Genomic DNA, 18412 nt, shown 5'->3' with positions numbered 1-18412 from the left:
GCCCTCTTCTGGCTCCCTTAAGTACTGCACGGATGTGGTACAGTCTGGTCTATGTAGCAAGTTCCAGGACAGCCAAGACTACTTAGAAACCCTGTCTCAAAACAAAAAACAAAACAAAACAAAAACAAAAACAAACCAGGAAGCACAAAAGATATGTGGGCTGTAGCAATCCAATGGTTAGGAGCGTACAGTGAGTTCCGATCCCAGCACATAGAGTAGGTAACTGTCTCTAACTCCAGCTCCAGAATTAGAAGCCTATGGCCTTCAGGGGCACTTGCATTTACATGTGCATACTCATATGTGTGTGTATAACCACACAAAGACATATACACAAACACAAAAATAATTTTAAAATTAAAAAAAAAAACTGTGGGCATGTAAACACCTTTAATCTCAGCAGAGGTAGGTAAGTCACTGTGAGCTCACTACCAACTTGGTCTACAGTGAGTTCCAGCACAGTGCTCCACAGTGATACCGCATGGTGGTGGCTCACAGTCATCTGTAATGGGATCTGATGCTCTCTTCTGCTGTGTCTGAAGACAGCTACAGTGTACTCACATACATAATTCTTTAAAAAAAAACTGCACCAATCTAGAAATGCCTATTCTGAGCAGGGCAGTGGTGGTGCACGCCTTTAATCCCAGCACTTGGGAGGCAGAGGCAGGCGGATTTCTGAGTTCGAGGCAAGCCTGGTCTACAGAGTGAGTTCCAGGACAGCCAGGGCTACACAGAGAAACCCTGGGGGTGGGGTGGGGGAGGGAGCCTATTCTGTTTGATGAATCAGCTGCTAGCCACAGGCACGCCTATCAGACCTCAGCCAAAAACCACTCCGTCCACTCCTGAACAGCTTTTATTCCTGAGTTAGAAGGTCGGGTGCAGACACTGGCTCTCAGAGGCTGCTGGCTGCCTCCAGGCCTCGCTCCTGGAAGTATCTGTGGGGGACCTGAGGGCGGCAGGTCTGTGGGCCCTGGCTGAAGTAGGAGGTTATTCTTCCAGGTCGATCAGGATCCTCCTCAGCTGCTGAGTCCTCCCTGCGGAAGAGAGGAATGACTGATCCTCCCTGCGGGAGAGAGGGATAACTGGTCCTCCCTGCGGAAGAGAGGAATGACTGATCCTCCCTGCGGGAGAGAGGAATGACTGACCACTTCCCATTGGGCCGAGTGAATGCATGGCCTCCACCCCCCTAGTCTGTTCCCTCAGCACTCTCAGGACACAAACCAGGTGACGTCTTCTGCCTCCTTTTCCAGGATGGCCTGGGCTGTACTCCAACTGAACCGCACAAACTGGGGGAAGCCAAACACAGGGTCCACATGTTTCCTCAGCCAGGCTTTGGTCTTGGGATCTAGGGTGACAGAAGTAATGGTAACAGCATCAGAGTGGCAGGTGACAGGTGACAGGCATATGCTACATTCATCCTGCTTTACTTTCTTCTGCTTGTTTAAATGGAGTTTCACTATGTAGACCAGGCTGGCCATCCATCTGCTTCTGCCTCCAGAGCTGGGATTAAGGGTCTGTGTCTTTGGCTTCTTGAGTACCAAGACACCCTCCACTGTTTACTTAAGTTTCTTATTGTCCCAGGTCCTTAGCCTAGGCAAGTGTGGTCCACCCCCCACACCCCCTCACACACACACATCCCCTATTCTGTGTCCCACTATTGCTTAAGAAGTTCTGGGGGTGTTTCTGAGACTGGAATCTCAGTGTGGAAAAAGTATGGAATGAACCCACGGCCCACACCCCTTCTGGTTTTTATTTTAATGTGTATGCATGTTTTTCTGTGTGTGTGTGTGAGTGTGAATGTCACACACATTTCCCAGGAGGCTACTGATCTCATGGAGCTGGGATTACAGGCAGCTGTGAGCGGCCCAGTGTATTGCTGGGAACTGAACTCTGGTCCTCTGCAAGAGCAGCAGCTGCTCTTAGCCACTGAACTATCTCTTCAGACCCCAATTTTGTTTTTTGAAAATATTTCCTTTTGGGCTAAAGAGATGGCTTGGAGGTTAAGAACACTGGCTGCTCTGATGGCTCCTAACTGTCTATCATGAGTTCTTGTGAGGTTTTCTGGAGAACAGGCAGAACACTGTATACATAAAAGAGAAGAAACTCTCTGCCTCCTGAGTATTATAAAAGTTTTTAAAAATTAAAGAAAAGGCTGGGTGGTAGTGGTACACGCCTTTAATCTCAGCATTTGCGGTGTAGACGTAAGCAGATCTCTGAGTTCAAGGCTAGCCTAGTCTACTAAGTGAGATCAGGACAGCCAGGGCTACAAAGAGAAACCCTGTCTGGAAAAAAAAAATTAAAGAAAAGAACAATAAAGCTGGAGAACAACTCGGGCTACATGAAATAATCTTCTTCTTCTTCTTTTCTTCTCCTTCTCCTCCTCCTCCTCCTTTACCCCTCCCCCTCTTTCTCCTCCTCCCCCCTCTTCTTCTTCTTCTTCTTCCTCTTCTTCCTCTTCTTCCTCCTCCTCCTCCTTCTTTTGATGGGGGTTGGGGGGATTAGTTTCAAGAAAAGCTTTTTCTCTGTGTAGCCCTGGCTGTCCTGGAATCCCTTTTGTAGACCAGGCTGGCCTTGAACTCACAGATATCCCCATCTGCCTCCACCCCAAAAGTGCTGGGATTAAAGGCATGGGCTACCACCTCCAGCTGGGCTACAAAGAAAGTTAAAGACAAGTTTATGTTACTTACATGGGGTAAGGGGGTGGGGGACACACAGGGGGGTGAAGGAGAAAAGGGAAGAAAATTCATTCCCAAGATGGACCACTGTCCTCAGCTCACCATTGGGATAGCCTGAGCCATAATCGGAGTCCAGTTCCTGTAAATTCTCCACAAACTGCCAGTTCTTCACAGCCTGGTCTCGAGCTACCTGCAGGCAAGACAGTAGCTTTGAGCCTCCCTCCTCACAGGAATCTTGCTTGTTCCTATAGGAGGGAGATGCTGGGAGTGGGCCCTGGCCATCAGGATGCTAACCTTGGCAAAGATGCTGGCAGCACTGACCACAGGGAACAGGGAGTCTGCTTTGGCCTTGACTGTCACTTCTATCCCTGGAAAGCGCTGTTGTAATCGAGCCTGGTATGTCTCTGGCATTCCTACAGTGTCCACAAATACCTGTCACAGACACAGAAACATGGGAAAAGAAATGTAGTAATTTAACAGCAGGCAAAACAACTATAAAACATCCAGTCTTCTATTCTCCTGAGGACCCCCAGGGCCTCCTTCACACATGCTACACAAATACTACCACTAAGCTACCAGCCCAGTGTTGTTATGTGCATGGGTGCTTGCCTGCATGTATGTCTGTGCACCACATGTGTGCCTGGTGGTGTGGAGAAGCCAGACCCTCTGGAACCTGAGTTACAGACAGTTGTAAGCTCCCATTCAGGTACTAGAATTTGAACCTGGATCCTTCGGAAGAGCAAACAGTGCTGTCTAACTGAGCCATCATCTCTCCAGTCCCCTGGGTTTTTGTTTTGTTTTTGTTTGTTTGGTTTTTTTTTTTACTATAAAATGTTTGCGGCCAGGAAAGATGGCTTAGAAGGGACAGGTGATTTCAGATCTGATCCTCAGTCCCCACAGGTGACAAGAGAAAAACTGACTCTGCAGAGCTACCACCTTCCCATGTATGCCATGCATGCGAATGTCAGCACTCAGGCACAGACCAAAAACAAAAGACGTTTGGGGGCATTTGTTTTTGAGACTGGGTCTCACTCAGTAGCCCTGGCTGGTCTTCAAGTCACTATGTAGAATAGCCTAGCTCCAAACTCAAGAGAATAGCCTGACTTGAATTAAACTATATGCATGTCTGTGTGCCATTTGTGTGCCTGCAGAGGCCAGCAGAGGGTGTCAGATCCATTGGAACAGGACTATGGAGTTAGAGTTTTGAGATGCCATGTTGGTGCTGAGAATTGAACACAGATTTCCTGTAAGAACAACAAGTGCTCTTAACTGTTAAGGCATATCTTCAGCCCCACAATTAAAACAAAACAAACAACAAAACTTATTCCAACAGGGTTAAATACAGCCCAGTGGCAGAACACCTCTTAATATGCAAACAGCTCTATGTTCCATCCACAGCACTGCCCAAACAGTGGGTCTCGGCCTTCCTAATCCTGTGACCCTTTAATACAGTTCCTCATGTTATGGTGACACCCCAACCATATTCATTCTATGAACCAACTATTTCATTGCTGCTTTATAACTGAAATTTGGTACTGAGTCATAATATAAATATCTGATATGCAGGAAATCTAATATACAATCTCCAGTGAGGTAGCAAGTGACACATGGGTTGAGAAATGTTGGCCTAAAACAAGATACACTTTGATTAATCATACTACAGCCTTTGAACACTGAATGCTCACTGTTATCCTTGGGGCTGAGGGCAAGGCAGCAAACAAGGTACATTAGAACCCTCAAAGATGGCTCTGTAGGTGGTGTTTGCCTACCATGGCCGAAGCCCAGGACATTCCTAACTTTGGTGACACAGGCCTGTCCTCCTAGCACCCGGAAGATGGAGGCAGAGATCTGGAATTCAAGGGATAGCTACGTACGGAGTTAGAGGACAGTCTGGGCTCTCAGACTGTCAGAGCCTGTCACAGCCCTCAGAAACAAGCCCAAGGGGCTGGAGAGGAGGCTCAGCGTCAGCATGGCGGCTCGCTCACAATTACTTATAACTCAAGTTACAGATCTGATGCCTTCTTCTGACCTCCATGGGTACCAGGCACACATGTGATGTGTGCACATGCGCGCACACGTGTGTGCACACACATACATAACTATACAGGCCCAACAGTCATATACGAAAAAAATTTTTTTTTTTTTTTTTTTGGTTTTTCGAGACAGGGTTTCTCTGTGTAGCCCTGGCTGTCCTGGAACTCACTCTGTAGACCAGGCTGGCCTCGAACTCAGAAATCTATCTGCCTCTGCCTCCCAAGTGCTGGGATTAAAGGCGTGCGCCACCACTGCCTGGCAATGAAAAACATTTTTAAAGCTCATTAAATTAAAAAAAAAAAATTACATTTCCCAGGGAATCTCTGCTCTGCCGAGGGTAGAACAAACAGGGGGGAGGGGGGCAACAGGCAGGACCATCGAAGAAAGGACACCGTACCCTCATACAGGGCAGAAGCTGGCATGAAGGGGACCTGTGGAATCACTCTGGACCACTGGAGACTAGGACAGGGAGGCTGGGGCAGACATTCAGGGCAGAAATAAAAGCAGGAAATCAAAATAAGATCTCCTAATGCCGAATTTTCCAGCTAAACTTTTTCTTGAAGGAAATCTTTTGTGGTGTATGTGTACACGTGCACACATGTGCCAGGCTGTGGAAGTCATGTAGACCGAACTCAGATTGTCAGGTGTTCTCGTCCCTGAACCACCTTGATGCCAGAGACTAAACTCAGGTCCTCCGGTGTGCCAGGCAGAGGCTCTCCTGCTGACCTGCAATGCTGACCCTCATCTCAAGTCCATCTACCTTGTGTGTGTGGACTGGTGTATGGGTGCACACACATGTATTTGTGTGCCAGGTGGTACATGGACATTCAAGTGGAAGGCAGAGGTCACAGTCAGGGGGTTTCCTCAGATCCTCAAGAGTCACTCTAAAGCCAGGCTATGGTAAGCTGTTTAAAAGCCAGGGTGGTGGTGCCCACCTTTAGTTCCAGGACTTTGGAAGCACAGGTAGGTGGATCTCTGTGAGTTCAAAGCCAGCCAGAGATACACAGTCTGTGTCAAAAACAAAACTAAACCATCAGCAAAAACTGGTATGAGCTACCAGGGCTGGAGAGAGAGATGGCTCAGTGGTAAGGGGAACTGGCTGCTCTTCCAGAGGTCCTAAGTTCAATTCCCAACAACCACATGGTGGCTCACAACAATCTATAATGGAATCTGATGTCCTCTTCTGGCAAACAGGCACACATGCAAGTAGAACACACACAGACACACACACACACACACCATATATATTTAAAAAAAAAAAAAAGGCATGTGCTATCAAGCTAGTCCATATTGAACTGATTAAAAAAAAATTTTTTTTTAACTTAAACAGGGCAGCTGGCCAGTGGTGGCACACACCTTTAATCCCAGCACTTGGGAGACAGAGGCAGGCGGATTTCTGAGTTGGAGGCCAGCCTGGTCTATAGAGTGAGATCTAGGACAGCCAGGGCTACACAGAGAAACCCTGTCTCAAAAAACCTTAAAAAACAAAACAAAACAAAACAAAAATACAAAAAAAACTTAAACAGGGCTAGAGAAATGGATCATAAGTTAAGAGCACTCTTCAGAGGACCCAGATTCAGTTCCCAGCACACACATCTTGGCTCATAACTGTCTCTAACTCCAATTCCAGGGGATCCCACACCTTCTCCTGGCTTCTGTTGGCACCAGGAATGCATATGGTGCATAGACACACATACAGGCAAAGTACTCATATATATAAATATATATAGTTAAAGATTTTGACATTTATTGTGTTGGAGGGTATGTACTACCACAGCATGCAGGTCACAGAAGGACTTTAGAGAATCAGTTACTCAGTGGGTCAAACTCAATGCCTCCCTAAGCAAACTCAATAGCCCTGATTTTTTTTCATTTTTAAATAACTAATGCATACTTTAATTTCTTTAAAAAAAAAATGATGTATGGGTGTATTACTTGAGGAGACCAGAAGAGGGAAAAGGGTGCCCTGCAACAGGAGTTAAGGCTGTTCTGAGTCAGTGAATGCTGCGAATCCAACTCAGGTCCTCCGGAAGAAAGAAAAGCAGAAGCTCTCACCTCTCCAGTCGAGGCCTCTCACTAAACTCGACCCCAACAATTCAGCTAGATTGCTTAGCCATCAAGACCGCAAGATCTTCCTGTGCCCTCATCCCCAGCACCCAGCACCGGGGTGACAGGTTTATGTTGTTGTGCCTGGCTTTACATTTGGATGCTATGAATGCAAACTCAGGTCCTCACACCTGTTTCAGACAGGGTCTCACAGTATGTGGGGAGGATATTCTGGAACTCAGACATCGTGCCTGCCTCTACCTCTAGTAGGAAGAGAAGTGTGTCTTCACAGTCATGCTTCTGCACCAGACACCTACCACCTGAGCCATGGAGGGTCTCCACAAAAGCCCTGAAGTCACCATCTCTCTTCTCCACATGTCCAGTCTCTTGTGATTTTTTTTTTTAAACAGGGCTCAGGTTAGAGGCAGCCTGGGCTGACATTCAACTCACTCTGTAGCCAAGGGTGGCCGTAAACTCTTCATGCTCCTGCCTCCATTTCCTAAGTGCTACTACTCTGGGTTTACGCAATGCTAGGATGGAAGCCAGAACTTCATGCACGCTAGGCAAACAATCTACCAACTTAACACATCCCCAGTTTCAACTTTTTAAAGCCCCTTTTATCAGAAGGTGACCAATGGGCTGTAACCCAACAGCTCACCTGGGTGACATTCACACTCTGATCCAATGCATACTGTATCAGCCCCGCAGCTGTATCATGTGACAGGGAGTTGAGGTTGTACTTGACCCTGTGGTGAGGGACAGAGTTTAGTCCACACCATCGCAATTGCAGGTCGCAGCCAGCCTATGTTGGTTGCTCTTCCCCCACTCACGAAGGGGCCCCTCACCGCCCAAGCATGCTGGTAGAGATCAGGTTTGGAGACAGGATGTCCAAAGCCCAACCCACAAAGTCTCCGTCCTCCTCCATTTTCGCAAAGAGCCTCTCCCGCTCGTTCTCTGTCAAGGTCTTCGAGTCTGAGAAGAAAGTTAAAGAAAAGGGGAGCAGGTGGTTCTTTCCATTCCTGCCTTCCCCTCTGTCTCTCACCTGCCCTCCTGCACATATACAGGAACCCAGTGTGGCACAGGCTCACCTGCCACTTTCAAGGCCTCCAGATCTGCCAGGCGGGACAGGGGGCAGTAACAGATGGCGTAGACCATGGGACCTTGGGACGAGAGAAGTCACAGTTTTGAGAGCAGGGTTCCCACCAGTGTGTACGTACAAGCCACCTGCCTTGTTCCATCATCACCATGGCCCAAGGCCATCCCACTATTGCTTCCGGATCCTAAGGCCGTGCATGAACCCCACTGCCGTTCCCCTGAAAACTGCACCCCTTTCACCCAGCCCGGGGCCCTGGGAGCGCACCAAGCACAGGGCCTCGGCCCGCTTCATCCACGCCCAAGACGCATGGCTCCTTGAGGCACACAGCAGGTACAGGAGAACTTAGGCGACAGCGGCCCGTATTGTCCCTCTCCAGCTCGCTGAGATCCATGCCGCCTCTGCGACAGCCAACAACTGTAGAACACAAAACTGCAGGCGCAGATCCCAGCGCGCGTTTTCCGCGAACACTGCAGCGGCTCTTGATGCTGACCAATCGGCTCGCAGGACCCGCCCCCGACGCGCCCTCCGGCGTGGCCGTTTACGCACGCACCGCTGTCGCCGCTGTTGTGCTTTCTCCTGGGAATTGTAGTCTTCGAGGACTATCTCCAAGGGCGTGGTTTGTAATCGAGGGTGGGCAGGGTCACTTTGCAAGCTCCGCCCCGTTGCTGCTGGAGCCTGGCCCTCAGTGACTGGTACAAAGAGAAATAAAGGAAATTAAGATGTCGTTAAGTAGATTAGTTTGTTTCTTTCTTTTGAGGCAACGTCTAATAAAGCCCAGGCTGGCCAACCTTGTAGCCTAGGATGACCTTCTATTCATAATCCTCCTGTCTCCACCTCCCTGATGCTGGAATTACCAGCCAGCTCTCAGTTGAATTTTTTGGAGTATCATTGCACAGGCAGAGCACTGGTCTCACCAGGTCCTGGTCTCTTGCTACCTGCCATTCAGGTTTGTACTAGCCATCTGTCTCTGTCTCTCCACCTTTTTTTTTTTTTTCCAACAGTCTCACTGTGTCTCTCTGGCTGACCCAGAACTTGCTACATAAATCGGCCTTGAACTCACAGAGATACACCTACCTTCCCTCCACATTGCATAGGTCCCACCCTCCTAGTACCACGCTCCTAGTACTGAGTGTCCCAGATTCCACGACGCCTAGGCCTTCTGAGTCACATTTCCCAAAACTCCTCTGTTAATGGCTCTCTCGGACACTGCTGCCTCCAGGACCTGCCCCATATCGTCCTACCGAAGGAAAGCCTTCTGTACCACTGTTGGAGATGCCTCGGCAGCTTCCTGTACAGGGTCTGTACCCATCCTGCAGGCATCTCCCCTCCCCTCCCCCATCCCTCCTCTCTCCTGCTATCCCCTATCTTAGGGAAGCTCCCATCTCCCAGAGCCCTTGGCCTCTCCAACCACACTCTATTGTCTTCTTGGTCAATAAGACACATGTCCATTTGTGTGGAATCTTGTTTCTTATCAAAGTCACAGTCTGTTCTCTGAGCCCCATTCCTCTATCTCTACCTCTTCTGTGCCAGCAGTGTCAACCCTTGCTTTTTTTTTTTTTTTTTTTTTGAACAAGGGTCTCATGTAGCATTAAATGGCCTTGATCTGGCTTGATCTTGAACTCTTGATTCTCCTGCCTCAGGAGTGCCAGAACCTCCAACAGGGCTTACTCCCACTAGCCTTTCTTGCCTTCCTCATGGCTGTCAAAGAATCTCCTGTGTCTGAAGTCAGGTGCCTGCTCCCCAACCAGCCTGAATCTTCAGACTTTGGGCTCCAGTACTCACCTCAAACCAGCCACCACCTCAGTTATTGTTGTTGCTGGTGGTGGTATTCTCCTCCTCCTCCTCCTCCTCCTCCTCTTCCTCCTCCTCCTTTTTTTTTTCTTTTTAATTTTTTTTTCCAGAGCTAAGGAATGAACCCAAATGTTCTAACACTGAGGTAAATCCCCAACCCCTTATTTTTGTTTTTCTTTTTTTTTTTTTTTTTTGTTTTTGTTTTTTCGAGACAGGGTTTCCCTGTATAGCCCTGGCTATCCTGGAACTCACTCTGTAGACCAGGCTGGCCTCGAACTCAGAAATCCACCTGCCTCTGCCTCCCAAGTGCTGGGATTAAAGGCGTGCGCCACCACCGCCCGGCTATTTTTGTTTTTCAAGACAGCATTTATCTGTGTAGCCCTGGCTGTCCTGGAACTCTGGAACTCATTCTGTAGACTGGGCTGACCTCAAACCCAGAGATCTGCCTGTCTCTGCCTCCCAAGTGCTGGAATTAAAGGGCTGCACCACCATGTTTCTTATGTCCCTGGCTACTCCTGACTCTGCCAGCCAGCCTGACTGGCTCTTCTGTGCCTCCTCTACTGCTCACCTCTGCTCAGGGCCTCTAGCTGCAGTCCATCTGGTTGCAAGATGAGCAGTCCTGTTGCCGGCACGGCCTCAGCTGTACCAGGTTCTCGCGGTCCATGAACACAGGGACTGGTGCTGTGCCCAACACCTGACGGCTGCGTTCCTGTTTGCCCAGATTGCAGAAACAGCGCCACTTTCCCCACGGGCCTAGGACTGAGTCTTCCACTACTGGAGATGGAGGGTGGACATGAAAACCCAATTGGGAATGAAGCCCTATACAAGGAACTTGTCCAGAGAGGAACAAAGACAAGGAATCTAATAATCACAACTGGTCTTTTTAAGACTTTGCTGCCTCTGTGCAGTGATTTAAGAAGAGCAAACCACCCTTTCAAACTGACACAAGCAAGCTGCCTACAGCTGCAAACTGACACCTCTAATCCCTGCCAGCCGGCTCAGTTGGGAGTATTCACTCCCTGTCCTTCATACCCAACATCCAAAGTTGACTCTTGTCTTCAGGGATTTAATCATGGGCCTACCCAGCAGGCCCAGAGCCACCTGACTAGCAGGGCTGACAGATGTGAAGTTAAATGATATAATTGCCATAATGAATGCACTTAAACCCCCTGGTGCTGAGCTAACTTGTAGCAACAAAGTAATTTTTATACTCAGGAGAAGCTACAGCTTTTTTTCTTTCTTTCTTTCTTTCTTTCTTTCTTTCTTTCTTTCTAATTCTTTCTTCCTTTTTTTCTTCCTTTCTTTGGTAGTGCTAAAGAGCGCTGACCTACAGCTTTACAAGACTCATTCCTTTCCTTTCCCTCCCTCCTTCCTACCTTCTTTCCTTCCTTCCTTCCTTTAAAAAGAAAAAAACAAAAAACAAAAAACAACAGCAGAGTCTCATGTACCCCAGGCTGGCCTTCCATTCCTTGGGCAGCCCAAGATGCTGGGATTTCTGGTCTCTACTCCTCCCAGATGCTAGGATGGCAGGTGTGTCCCGCTACAGTGGATTACGCGGCGCTGGGGAAGGATCAGGACTTAGTGCACGCTGAACCAGTGCTCCACCGACTGACTGCCTAATGCAACCCCAATCCTCTATCAGAATCCACCAATGCCTCCTTTTGTAGGATGAACCCACAAAGGCTGGCACCCCACACCCTTCCTCAGCAAATCTTTGCCAGATGACGACTCCCTTTCTCCATTCTTCCCTTAGGCCTTTTGGCCTTTGTGCTTGCTGTTCCCTTTCCCTGAGACCTTGTCTCCCAATCCTTGCGACTTTAAACTCTGCTAGTCATTCCAGCTGTATTGGTTACTACCATCTCCACCACACCTCCTCAAGCTGACTGGCCAGTTTCTTTCTCTGTCTCCACCCTTCGAGCACTATGTTTATGGGTTGTTTATTAGACAGGCAATGTTTAATATAATTATCCGATGACCAAGGAGGCTGCAGGGCAGGAACAAAAAGTAATGCGGTTGGGGCACGGCAGTCAATTTTCAGTAAAGTGAAACGGAATGAAACAAAAAACAGCTCACAGATGAGAAACCAACACTCTCAGAGAAAAGTGCCCAGGCCCTTGGAACACAGCCTGTGCAGAGCTGGCCAGAGATTTGAAGTCAGTCAGTAGGGCCTTGGCCAAGTGAGGCCTTTGGGAGTAAAGGGACACTTTTCCATATCATCACTCCTGCCCACCTACTAGTTTACCCTTTTGTCGCTGCAGCCTCAGCAGCTCCCAGGTATCACCTTCACCCTGCTGGCCAAAGTACTGGTAGTCTGGGTTGATCTGGGTAGGGGACACCAGACCTAGGACCACCAGAGGAATCAGCAATGGAGCCAGATGGCTCCGGGCCATGCCCGGACTCCAACCGACCCCAGCGCGCCCCCGTGGCCAAGGCCCGCGCGGAGCCCACAGCACAGACAATCCCGGCGTCCATAAGGGCACACCCCATCCAACCCTTGTGCAAGCGTGTGGACCCGGCCACGCGCCCCCCCTCTGCAGGAGCAATGGATCCGACCGCGGCGCTGTCCCGCCCACCTCCCCGCGCCCTCCCTGGTGTGGTTTGGGCCACGCATAAAAAGCTCCCGGGCCTAGGGCTCTCTCGGTTCTGAGATCTCTTTCCTGTCTCTGCTCGTGTCTGGTCGTCCGCGTGTCCGGCTCTTGCCCACGCAGGTATGGAAACCCAGAATATACACAGATGGGAGGAGCCCCACTAGTGTGGTACTGGTCTCATCACGACCTTCATGCTGGAGGTCTTTGTTTTCCTCCATGCTCAATGGTGGCCGCTTTTGTCCTTGCCGGGGAAACCAAGGCCCGGATCCCTGGCTTGCAGGCTGGGTCACGGAGCTCACAGCCCCTCGCTCTGGCTTAGCCATCCCATTCTGGAACTAGGGGCTCACGTTCCCCTACCCCCGCACTCGGCCTGACTCCGTAATTCGGGTGGCAGCGGTGACCCCGTCACTCGTGCCCTGTTTAGGAGGGCGGTTATTCAGAGGCCCTGCAGACCTTATACTGGGAGGGTGAATATGAGCGTTGCTTCTTCCACCTCTCTTGGATTTAGTGTCTAGGCTTAGCCCCAAAAGTGACCTTGGGAAGACAAGACAAAGGGTCTTATGAGGCACTAATGACCAAGCTTGCGTGGGTCTCTGATTTCAGTCATGGCCTCTGGCGACGCGCACATCGGAAAGCCGGCCCCTGACTTCACGGCCACCGCGGTGGTGGATGGTGCCTTCAAGGAAATCAAGCTCTCGGACTACAGAGGTGAGGCTGCTCGGAGGGGGAGCAGGTGGGGGACAAGATTTACATGTGAAAGAAGCGAGCACTAACTTCTCTTCCGTTCTTCTCTTTCCTAGGGAAGTACGTGGTCCTCTTTTTTTACCCACTGGACTTCACTTTTGTTTGCCCCACGGAGATCATCGCTTTTAGCGACCACGCTGAGGACTTCCGAAAGCTAGGCTGCGAGGTGCTGGGAGTGTCTGTGGACTCTCAGTTCACCCACCTGGCGTGGTACGGGGCTACGGGAGGAGGGTTGCAGGGGTTGTGAGGTAGGTGGTAGGGTGGGAGATGCAGAAAGGATGAAGGACAGCCCAAACTATAGGAACAAACTGTGGCTTCGGGTTCTTCCTCTTACAAAGAATGGAAACAATGACACCCAAGCCCATACGATGATGACAGTAATTAACATTTGGCACCTTGTTGGAAGGTACTGCAGATGGAGTCTCACTTCCCTGGAGACTGGCTGCCTTGCTGTATTTAGCTATTCTCAATAATGATGGGTTATGCTCCGTACCAGAGCTAGATGATGGTGGGAACAATCTCCTACGCACACGCACACACATCCTATTTTTCAGAACTAGGAGTCAATTCCAGGTCTCATTACTGAAAGGCACGTGCCCTGCTGTTGAGCTCCGTGCCTGCTGTTGGCTAATAACTTTAATTCGGGGTCTCTACTGTACGTTACTGGGGCCTACAGGCACAAGTAAAACCATTTGAAGATGATGCTTTATCTGGGACCATTCTTCCAGCTGCACTGCCATCCCACAGGGCGGGGTGGGTGGGGCACCCCGGCCTTGCTTTGCGTCCTTTATCTCTTGTCTCCAGTACTCTCACTCCAGCCCTTATCACTCTGGAGGCCCATGGGGGAGAGTTCTACTTCTATTCGGGGCATCCTAAGGCTCCAACACTGTCTATCTCACCTTCAGGATCAATACCCCACGGAAGGAGGGCGGCTTGGGCCCCCTGAATATTCCTCTGCTTGCTGATGTGACTAAAAGCTTGTCCCAGAATTACGGCGTGTTGAAAAATGATGAGGGCATCGCTTACAGGTACAGCAGGGACTTCAGCCCAGCTCCTGGAGTCCCACCTCAAGACTAAAGGGACCACTGTGTCTGGTGGGGTGTGTGTGTTCCCTTCCCTGGCCCTGGCAGTAGGCGGTTTCTCAGCTCCTCACTGTGGACTCTCATGTCTTCAGGGGCCTCTTTATCATCGATGCCAAGGGAGTTCTTCGACAGATCACAGTCAATGACCTACCTGTGGGACGCTCTGTAGATGAGGCTCTCCGCCTAGTCCAGGCCTTTCAGTATACAGACGAGCATGGGGAAGGTGAGTGAATATTCACAAATGGATAGGCTGCCTCAGCTCTCTGCTCCGCGTGTATTAACTGTCTGCCCTAGCATCTTTGTGGGATAGATACTAAAGCCCCATAGAAGGGCTGAAGAGATGGCTCAGCAAGTAAAAGCATCGGCTGCTCTTTCAGAGGACCAGGGTTGGATTCTTAGAATCTACGTGGTGGCTCATAATCATCTGTAATTCGTCTTGGGATCTGATGCTCTTCTGACCTCTTCCTGCACCAGGCATGCACATGGTACACAGATAAACATGTATACAGGATGGACTGGAGAGTTGACTCAGTGGTTGAAGGCACTTGTTCTTGCAAAAGAGCAGGTTCTAGTGCCAGCACCCACATCGACACTCACCACCTCCTCGGGTACCAAGCACACATATGGTGCACAGATACATAAAATAAAATAATAAAAGACAGGTTCTTATGTCCTGATGGTAGAGGTGGTAGAATGGGTAGGATATGGCATAGAGGCATACACCTTCAAAAAGAAAACAAACATACATACGTACACACATACATACATAATAGGGAAAAAAATTATATATATGCAACACATAAAATTAAAAAAATAAAGCCCCATATAAAATTCAATTCTTTGCCCGCAGGGAGTGTCTAGGATGGGGCAGGGATTATTAGTATACAAAGGGGAGGAGTTGGGAGCTGGCAGAGGTCTACAGAAGGTATTCGAACTAGGAATTCTGGGTAATGCCTGCCACCCCAACACTTGGAAGGCCAAGGTAGGATTGAGGCTAGCCTATGATATACAGAATGAGACCTTTCCTTCCTTCCTTTCTTCCTTCCTTCCTTCCTTCCTTCCTTCCTTCCTTCCTTCCTTCCTCCTTCCCTCCCTCCCTCTCTCCTTCCTTCCTCCTTCCTTTCTTCCTTTCTTCCTTCCTCCTTCTTTCCTTCCTTCCTTCCTTCCTCCTTCCCTCCCTCCCTCCCTCCCCCCTCCCTCCCTCCTTCCTTCCTTCCTCCCTCCTTCCTTCCTTCCTTCCTTCCTCCTTCCTTCCTTCCTTCCTTCCTTCCTCCTTCCCTCCCTCCCTCCCTCTCTCCTTCCTTCCTCCTTCCTTTCTTCCTCCTTCCTTCCTTTCTTCCTTCCTTCCTTCCTTTCTTTTTTTTTTCAAACAGGATCCTGCTTTTTTTTTTTTTTTTTTTGGTTTTTCGAGACAGGGTTTCTCTGTGTAGCCCTGGCTGTCCTCTGTAGACCAGGCTGGCCTCGAACTCAGAAATCCGCCTGCCTCTGCCTCCCAAGTGCTGGGATTAAAGACATGCGCCACCACTGCCCAGCTCTTTCTTTTTTTTAAGATTTTATTTATTTTATTTATATAAGTACATGGCAGCTGTCTTCAGACACATCAGAAGAGGGAGCAGGATCCCATTTCAGATGGTTGTGAGCCACCATGTGGTTGCTGGGAATTGAACTCAGGACCCCTGGAAGAGCATTCAGTGTTCTTAACCACTGAGCCATCTCTCTAGCCTGAGACCTTAAATAGCAACAAAGACAAAAAGATAAAAGAAGAAAAAGAAAAAAGGTGTATTAACAGGCTTATTCACAGGATTTCAAGCTGAGAATTTGGTTTAGTTGGTAGAGTGTTTGCCTGGTATTCACAAAGCCCTGAGTTCAGTCCCCAAGACAGCATAAAACTGGGCATGCTGATGTATACCTGTAATCCGAGCACTTGGGAAGCTAAGGAAGAAAGATCAGAGTTTCGTCTCTAGTGAATTCAGCCTAAATTATATGAGAACCTACCTCAAAAAAAAGTTTTTTTTGAGAAGTATCCCAAGAGTCACTCCCAATTTTTTTCACTTCCTCAATTATATATATATATGTGTGTGTGTGTGTGTGTGTGTGTGTGTGTGTAGAAGGTCTCAAACTGGCCTGGCCTTGAACTCAGAGAGGTCTACCTGCCTTTGGGATTAAAGACACAAGATGCCATGCCCCCTCCCCCTTTAAAAAAATTCTTTGTGTGTGCTAGTGATCAAAGCAAAGGCCCTAACATACTAGACAGTTCTTTCACTGAGCTATACCCATAGCTCAGTCATAGTAGCTCGCCTTGTGAAAGGGAAAACTCACCATAGGTGCAAAGTTTGGTAGGGTTAAGGCTAATGGAGAGAGTGGATTGAAGGGGCTGGGCATCTCGACACAGGCCTGTGATCTCAGCACTTAGGACGTGAAGCAGAGGCATCACCAGGTGAGCTTGGGCTACAGAATGAGATACTATTTTAAAATAAAAAGCGTGAACTTGATGATACATGCCTGTAGTTCCAGTGTCCAGGCAGCAGAGGAAGAATCAATGCACATTTGAGGCCAACCTGATCTATACAGAGAAAGCTGTAGGCCACCCAGAGTCCCATTCTTTAAAAACAAACAAACAAACAAAAGACTGAAGGACAGCTAGGTGTAGAATTCTTTTCTGGCTTGCACATGGTCCAAGGCTCAAACTTCAGTACTTCAGCATTTGGAGATGGGCAGAGATAGGATCACCATGGGTTCAAGGCCAGCCCTATATCATAGGCTAGCCTCAATCCTGCCTCGGCCTTCCAAGTGTTGGGGTGGCAGGTATTCCCCAGCATTCCTAGTTCAAATACCTTCTGTAGACCTCTGCCATAGTTAGATTTCCCAAAAAACAAACAAACAAAAAAAACAGAAGACACAAAATGATGGAACAGGAAAATGTCACTTCAAACCTGTCTGAGCAGTGGCTTCTGTCCACATGCAACCTGGAAGCCTGGCTTTTTAGCTCCCAGCCTTTTATTGTGCAGCCTGTGTTCTCCAATGAACTGCTTGTCTCTGACCTTGGTGGTGCAGCAGAGCCTCACGTGTTCATCCTTGTATGTTTTTCTAGTCTGTCCTGCTGGCTGGAAGCCTGGCAGCGACACCATCAAGCCCAATGTGGATGACAGCAAGGAATACTTCTCCAAACACAACTGAGATGGGTAAACATCGGTGAGCCGGAATCTTGGATCTCACCTGTGCCCCAACCTGGATGTCCTGTGCTGGCCCAGAAAACGCTAGATCTTCCTCCACACTCTGAAGGGGCTGGGGACTAGGCCGAGGCTTTCTCATTACCCACCCGAAATCTGGTGAATAGTGACCCTGCCCTGAGCACACCCAGCTGGGCCCCGGTCTATAGGAAACCAATAAAGTATTAGGGACAGTGTAAGTCTGTGTTGGTGTGTCTTTAGTAGTCGACTCTGACCCCTATCTTTACATTCTGGCTTGTACAGATGACTGTAATTACTTCTCTTCACCACAAGGTGGAGGCATCACCTCATTCGCTCCATGGCCTAAGCATGGTGAGACATGGAGAACAAATACCACTGTTGGAGGGATCTGGAAGGATCGGTTAAAAGCACTTGCTGCTTCTGCAGACGACCCGTGTTCCATTCCCGGAACTTAAATAGTTGCTTACGACCTTCCTTAACGTCAGTTCCAACGCCCTTGTCTGGTCCTCCAACACCAGGCATGCACATGAATACGGGCAGAACATGCATAGACATGAATAAATACTTCTTTTAAAAAATAGTGATGGGCAGTTTATTTCTGAATCCTGGCTCTGCAGACTAGTGCCCATATCTTGCGATTAACTATATAAAATGGTATTAAACAGCTGGGATCTTCACTGGGTTTTCTCATTGGATGGGAATAAGATCTAAAGTCAAATCACCATGTGAGTTCAAGTATGTGAACCTCTAGGCTCTGACCCAGTTTTGTCTAGTACCCTGGGCAGGAGCCTGAGACCAATAGTGGGAGAACCGGTGTGGGTTAGGCTAGGAGGTGAGTGTTTTACTTGAGTAGCTTTTCTTTCTGAGTTTCATTTTCATTTGACAAAACAAGGATCGTCTGGTCATTATTTTTACTTTATTTCTGTTTTGACACAAGAGTCCCCACACTGTAGCTCCTTCAGCCTCAGCTTATTCTGAGGTCCTGCTGTTGCAGATACTTTCTAGGTGTCATTCCTCCCCACCTTGGAATTCTTTTTTTTTTTTTAAGATTTATTTATTTTATTTGTATGAGTACACTGTTGCTATCTTCAGACACACCAGAAGTGGGCATCAGATCCAATTACAGATGGTTGTGAGCCACCATGTGGTTGCTGGGAATTGAACTCAA

At 48.7% G+C, this 18412-nt stretch overlaps 3 protein-coding genes across 3 annotated transcripts; 1 reads left to right on the top strand and 2 right to left on the bottom strand.

Moving 5' to 3' along the window:
* Positions 1-837: 837 nt before the first annotated feature.
* Rnaseh2a (ribonuclease H2 subunit A) lies at positions 838-12077 on the bottom strand. Its single transcript, XM_028755523.1, has 10 exons — positions 11882-12077; positions 10208-10413; positions 8113-8537; positions 7841-7912; positions 7598-7724; positions 7411-7498; positions 2967-3104; positions 2775-2862; positions 1219-1342; positions 838-1031 (listed from the first exon to the last, which is right to left on the bottom strand). Exons 3-10 carry the CDS (start codon positions 8237-8239, stop codon positions 890-892), a joined length of 906 nt encoding a protein of 301 aa, XP_028611356.1. The 5' UTR covers positions 8240-8537; positions 10208-10413; positions 11882-12077; the 3' UTR covers positions 838-889.
* On the bottom strand, positions 10223-12029 carry LOC114610881 (thrombospondin type-1 domain-containing protein 8-like). Its single transcript, XM_028755514.1, has 2 exons — positions 11882-12029; positions 10223-10413 (listed from the first exon to the last, which is right to left on the bottom strand). Exons 1-2 carry the CDS (start codon positions 12027-12029, stop codon positions 10223-10225), a joined length of 339 nt encoding a protein of 112 aa, XP_028611347.1.
* A 129-nt stretch (positions 12078-12206) lies between the features above and the next one.
* On the top strand, positions 12207-17462 carry Prdx2 (peroxiredoxin 2). Its single transcript, XM_028755518.1, has 6 exons — positions 12207-12347; positions 12831-12935; positions 13028-13181; positions 13877-13999; positions 14146-14276; positions 17145-17462. The coding sequence occupies exons 2-6, from the start codon at positions 12833-12835 to the stop codon at positions 17228-17230; spliced, it is 597 nt and encodes a 198-aa protein (XP_028611351.1). The 5' UTR covers positions 12207-12347; positions 12831-12832; the 3' UTR covers positions 17231-17462.
* The last annotated feature ends 950 nt before the right edge of the window (positions 17463-18412 follow it).

Source organism: Grammomys surdaster, unplaced genomic scaffold (assembly GCF_004785775.1).
Source record: "Grammomys surdaster isolate TR1022 unplaced genomic scaffold, NIH_TR_1.0 126063, whole genome shotgun sequence".
NCBI lineage: Eukaryota > Metazoa > Chordata > Mammalia > Rodentia > Muridae > Grammomys > Grammomys surdaster.
This window is presented reverse-complemented; position numbering and strand designations above follow the sequence as displayed.

Excerpts from the sequence above, each read along its gene's own strand:
- Rnaseh2a (XM_028755523.1), bottom strand. The coding sequence starts at position 8,239 with ATGGATCTCAGCGAGCTGGAGAGGGACAATACGGGCCGCTGTCGCCTA. Across the intron at positions 7,913-8,112 it reads GGGCCGAGGCCCTGTGCTTG|GTCCCATGGTCTACGCCATC; the intron begins GTGCGCTCCCAG and ends TCTCGTCCCAAG. Across the intron at positions 7,725-7,840 it reads GGAGGCCTTGAAAGTGGCAG|ACTCGAAGACCTTGACAGAG; the intron begins GTGAGCCTGTGC and ends CTTTCTTCTCAG.
- Prdx2 (XM_028755518.1), top strand. The coding sequence starts at position 12,833 with ATGGCCTCTGGCGACGCGCACATCGGAAAGCCGGCCCCTGACTTCACG. Across the intron at positions 12,936-13,027 it reads CAAGCTCTCGGACTACAGAG|GGAAGTACGTGGTCCTCTTT; the intron begins GTGAGGCTGCTC and ends TCTCTTTCCTAG. Across the intron at positions 14,277-17,144 it reads TACAGACGAGCATGGGGAAG|TCTGTCCTGCTGGCTGGAAG; the intron begins GTGAGTGAATAT and ends ATGTTTTTCTAG.
- LOC114610881 (XM_028755514.1), bottom strand. The coding sequence starts at position 12,029 with ATGGCCCGGAGCCATCTGGCTCCATTGCTGATTCCTCTGGTGGTCCTA. Across the intron at positions 10,414-11,881 it reads GAGGCTGCAGCGACAAAAGG|TAGTGGAAGACTCAGTCCTA; the intron begins GTAAACTAGTAG and ends CTCCATCTCCAG.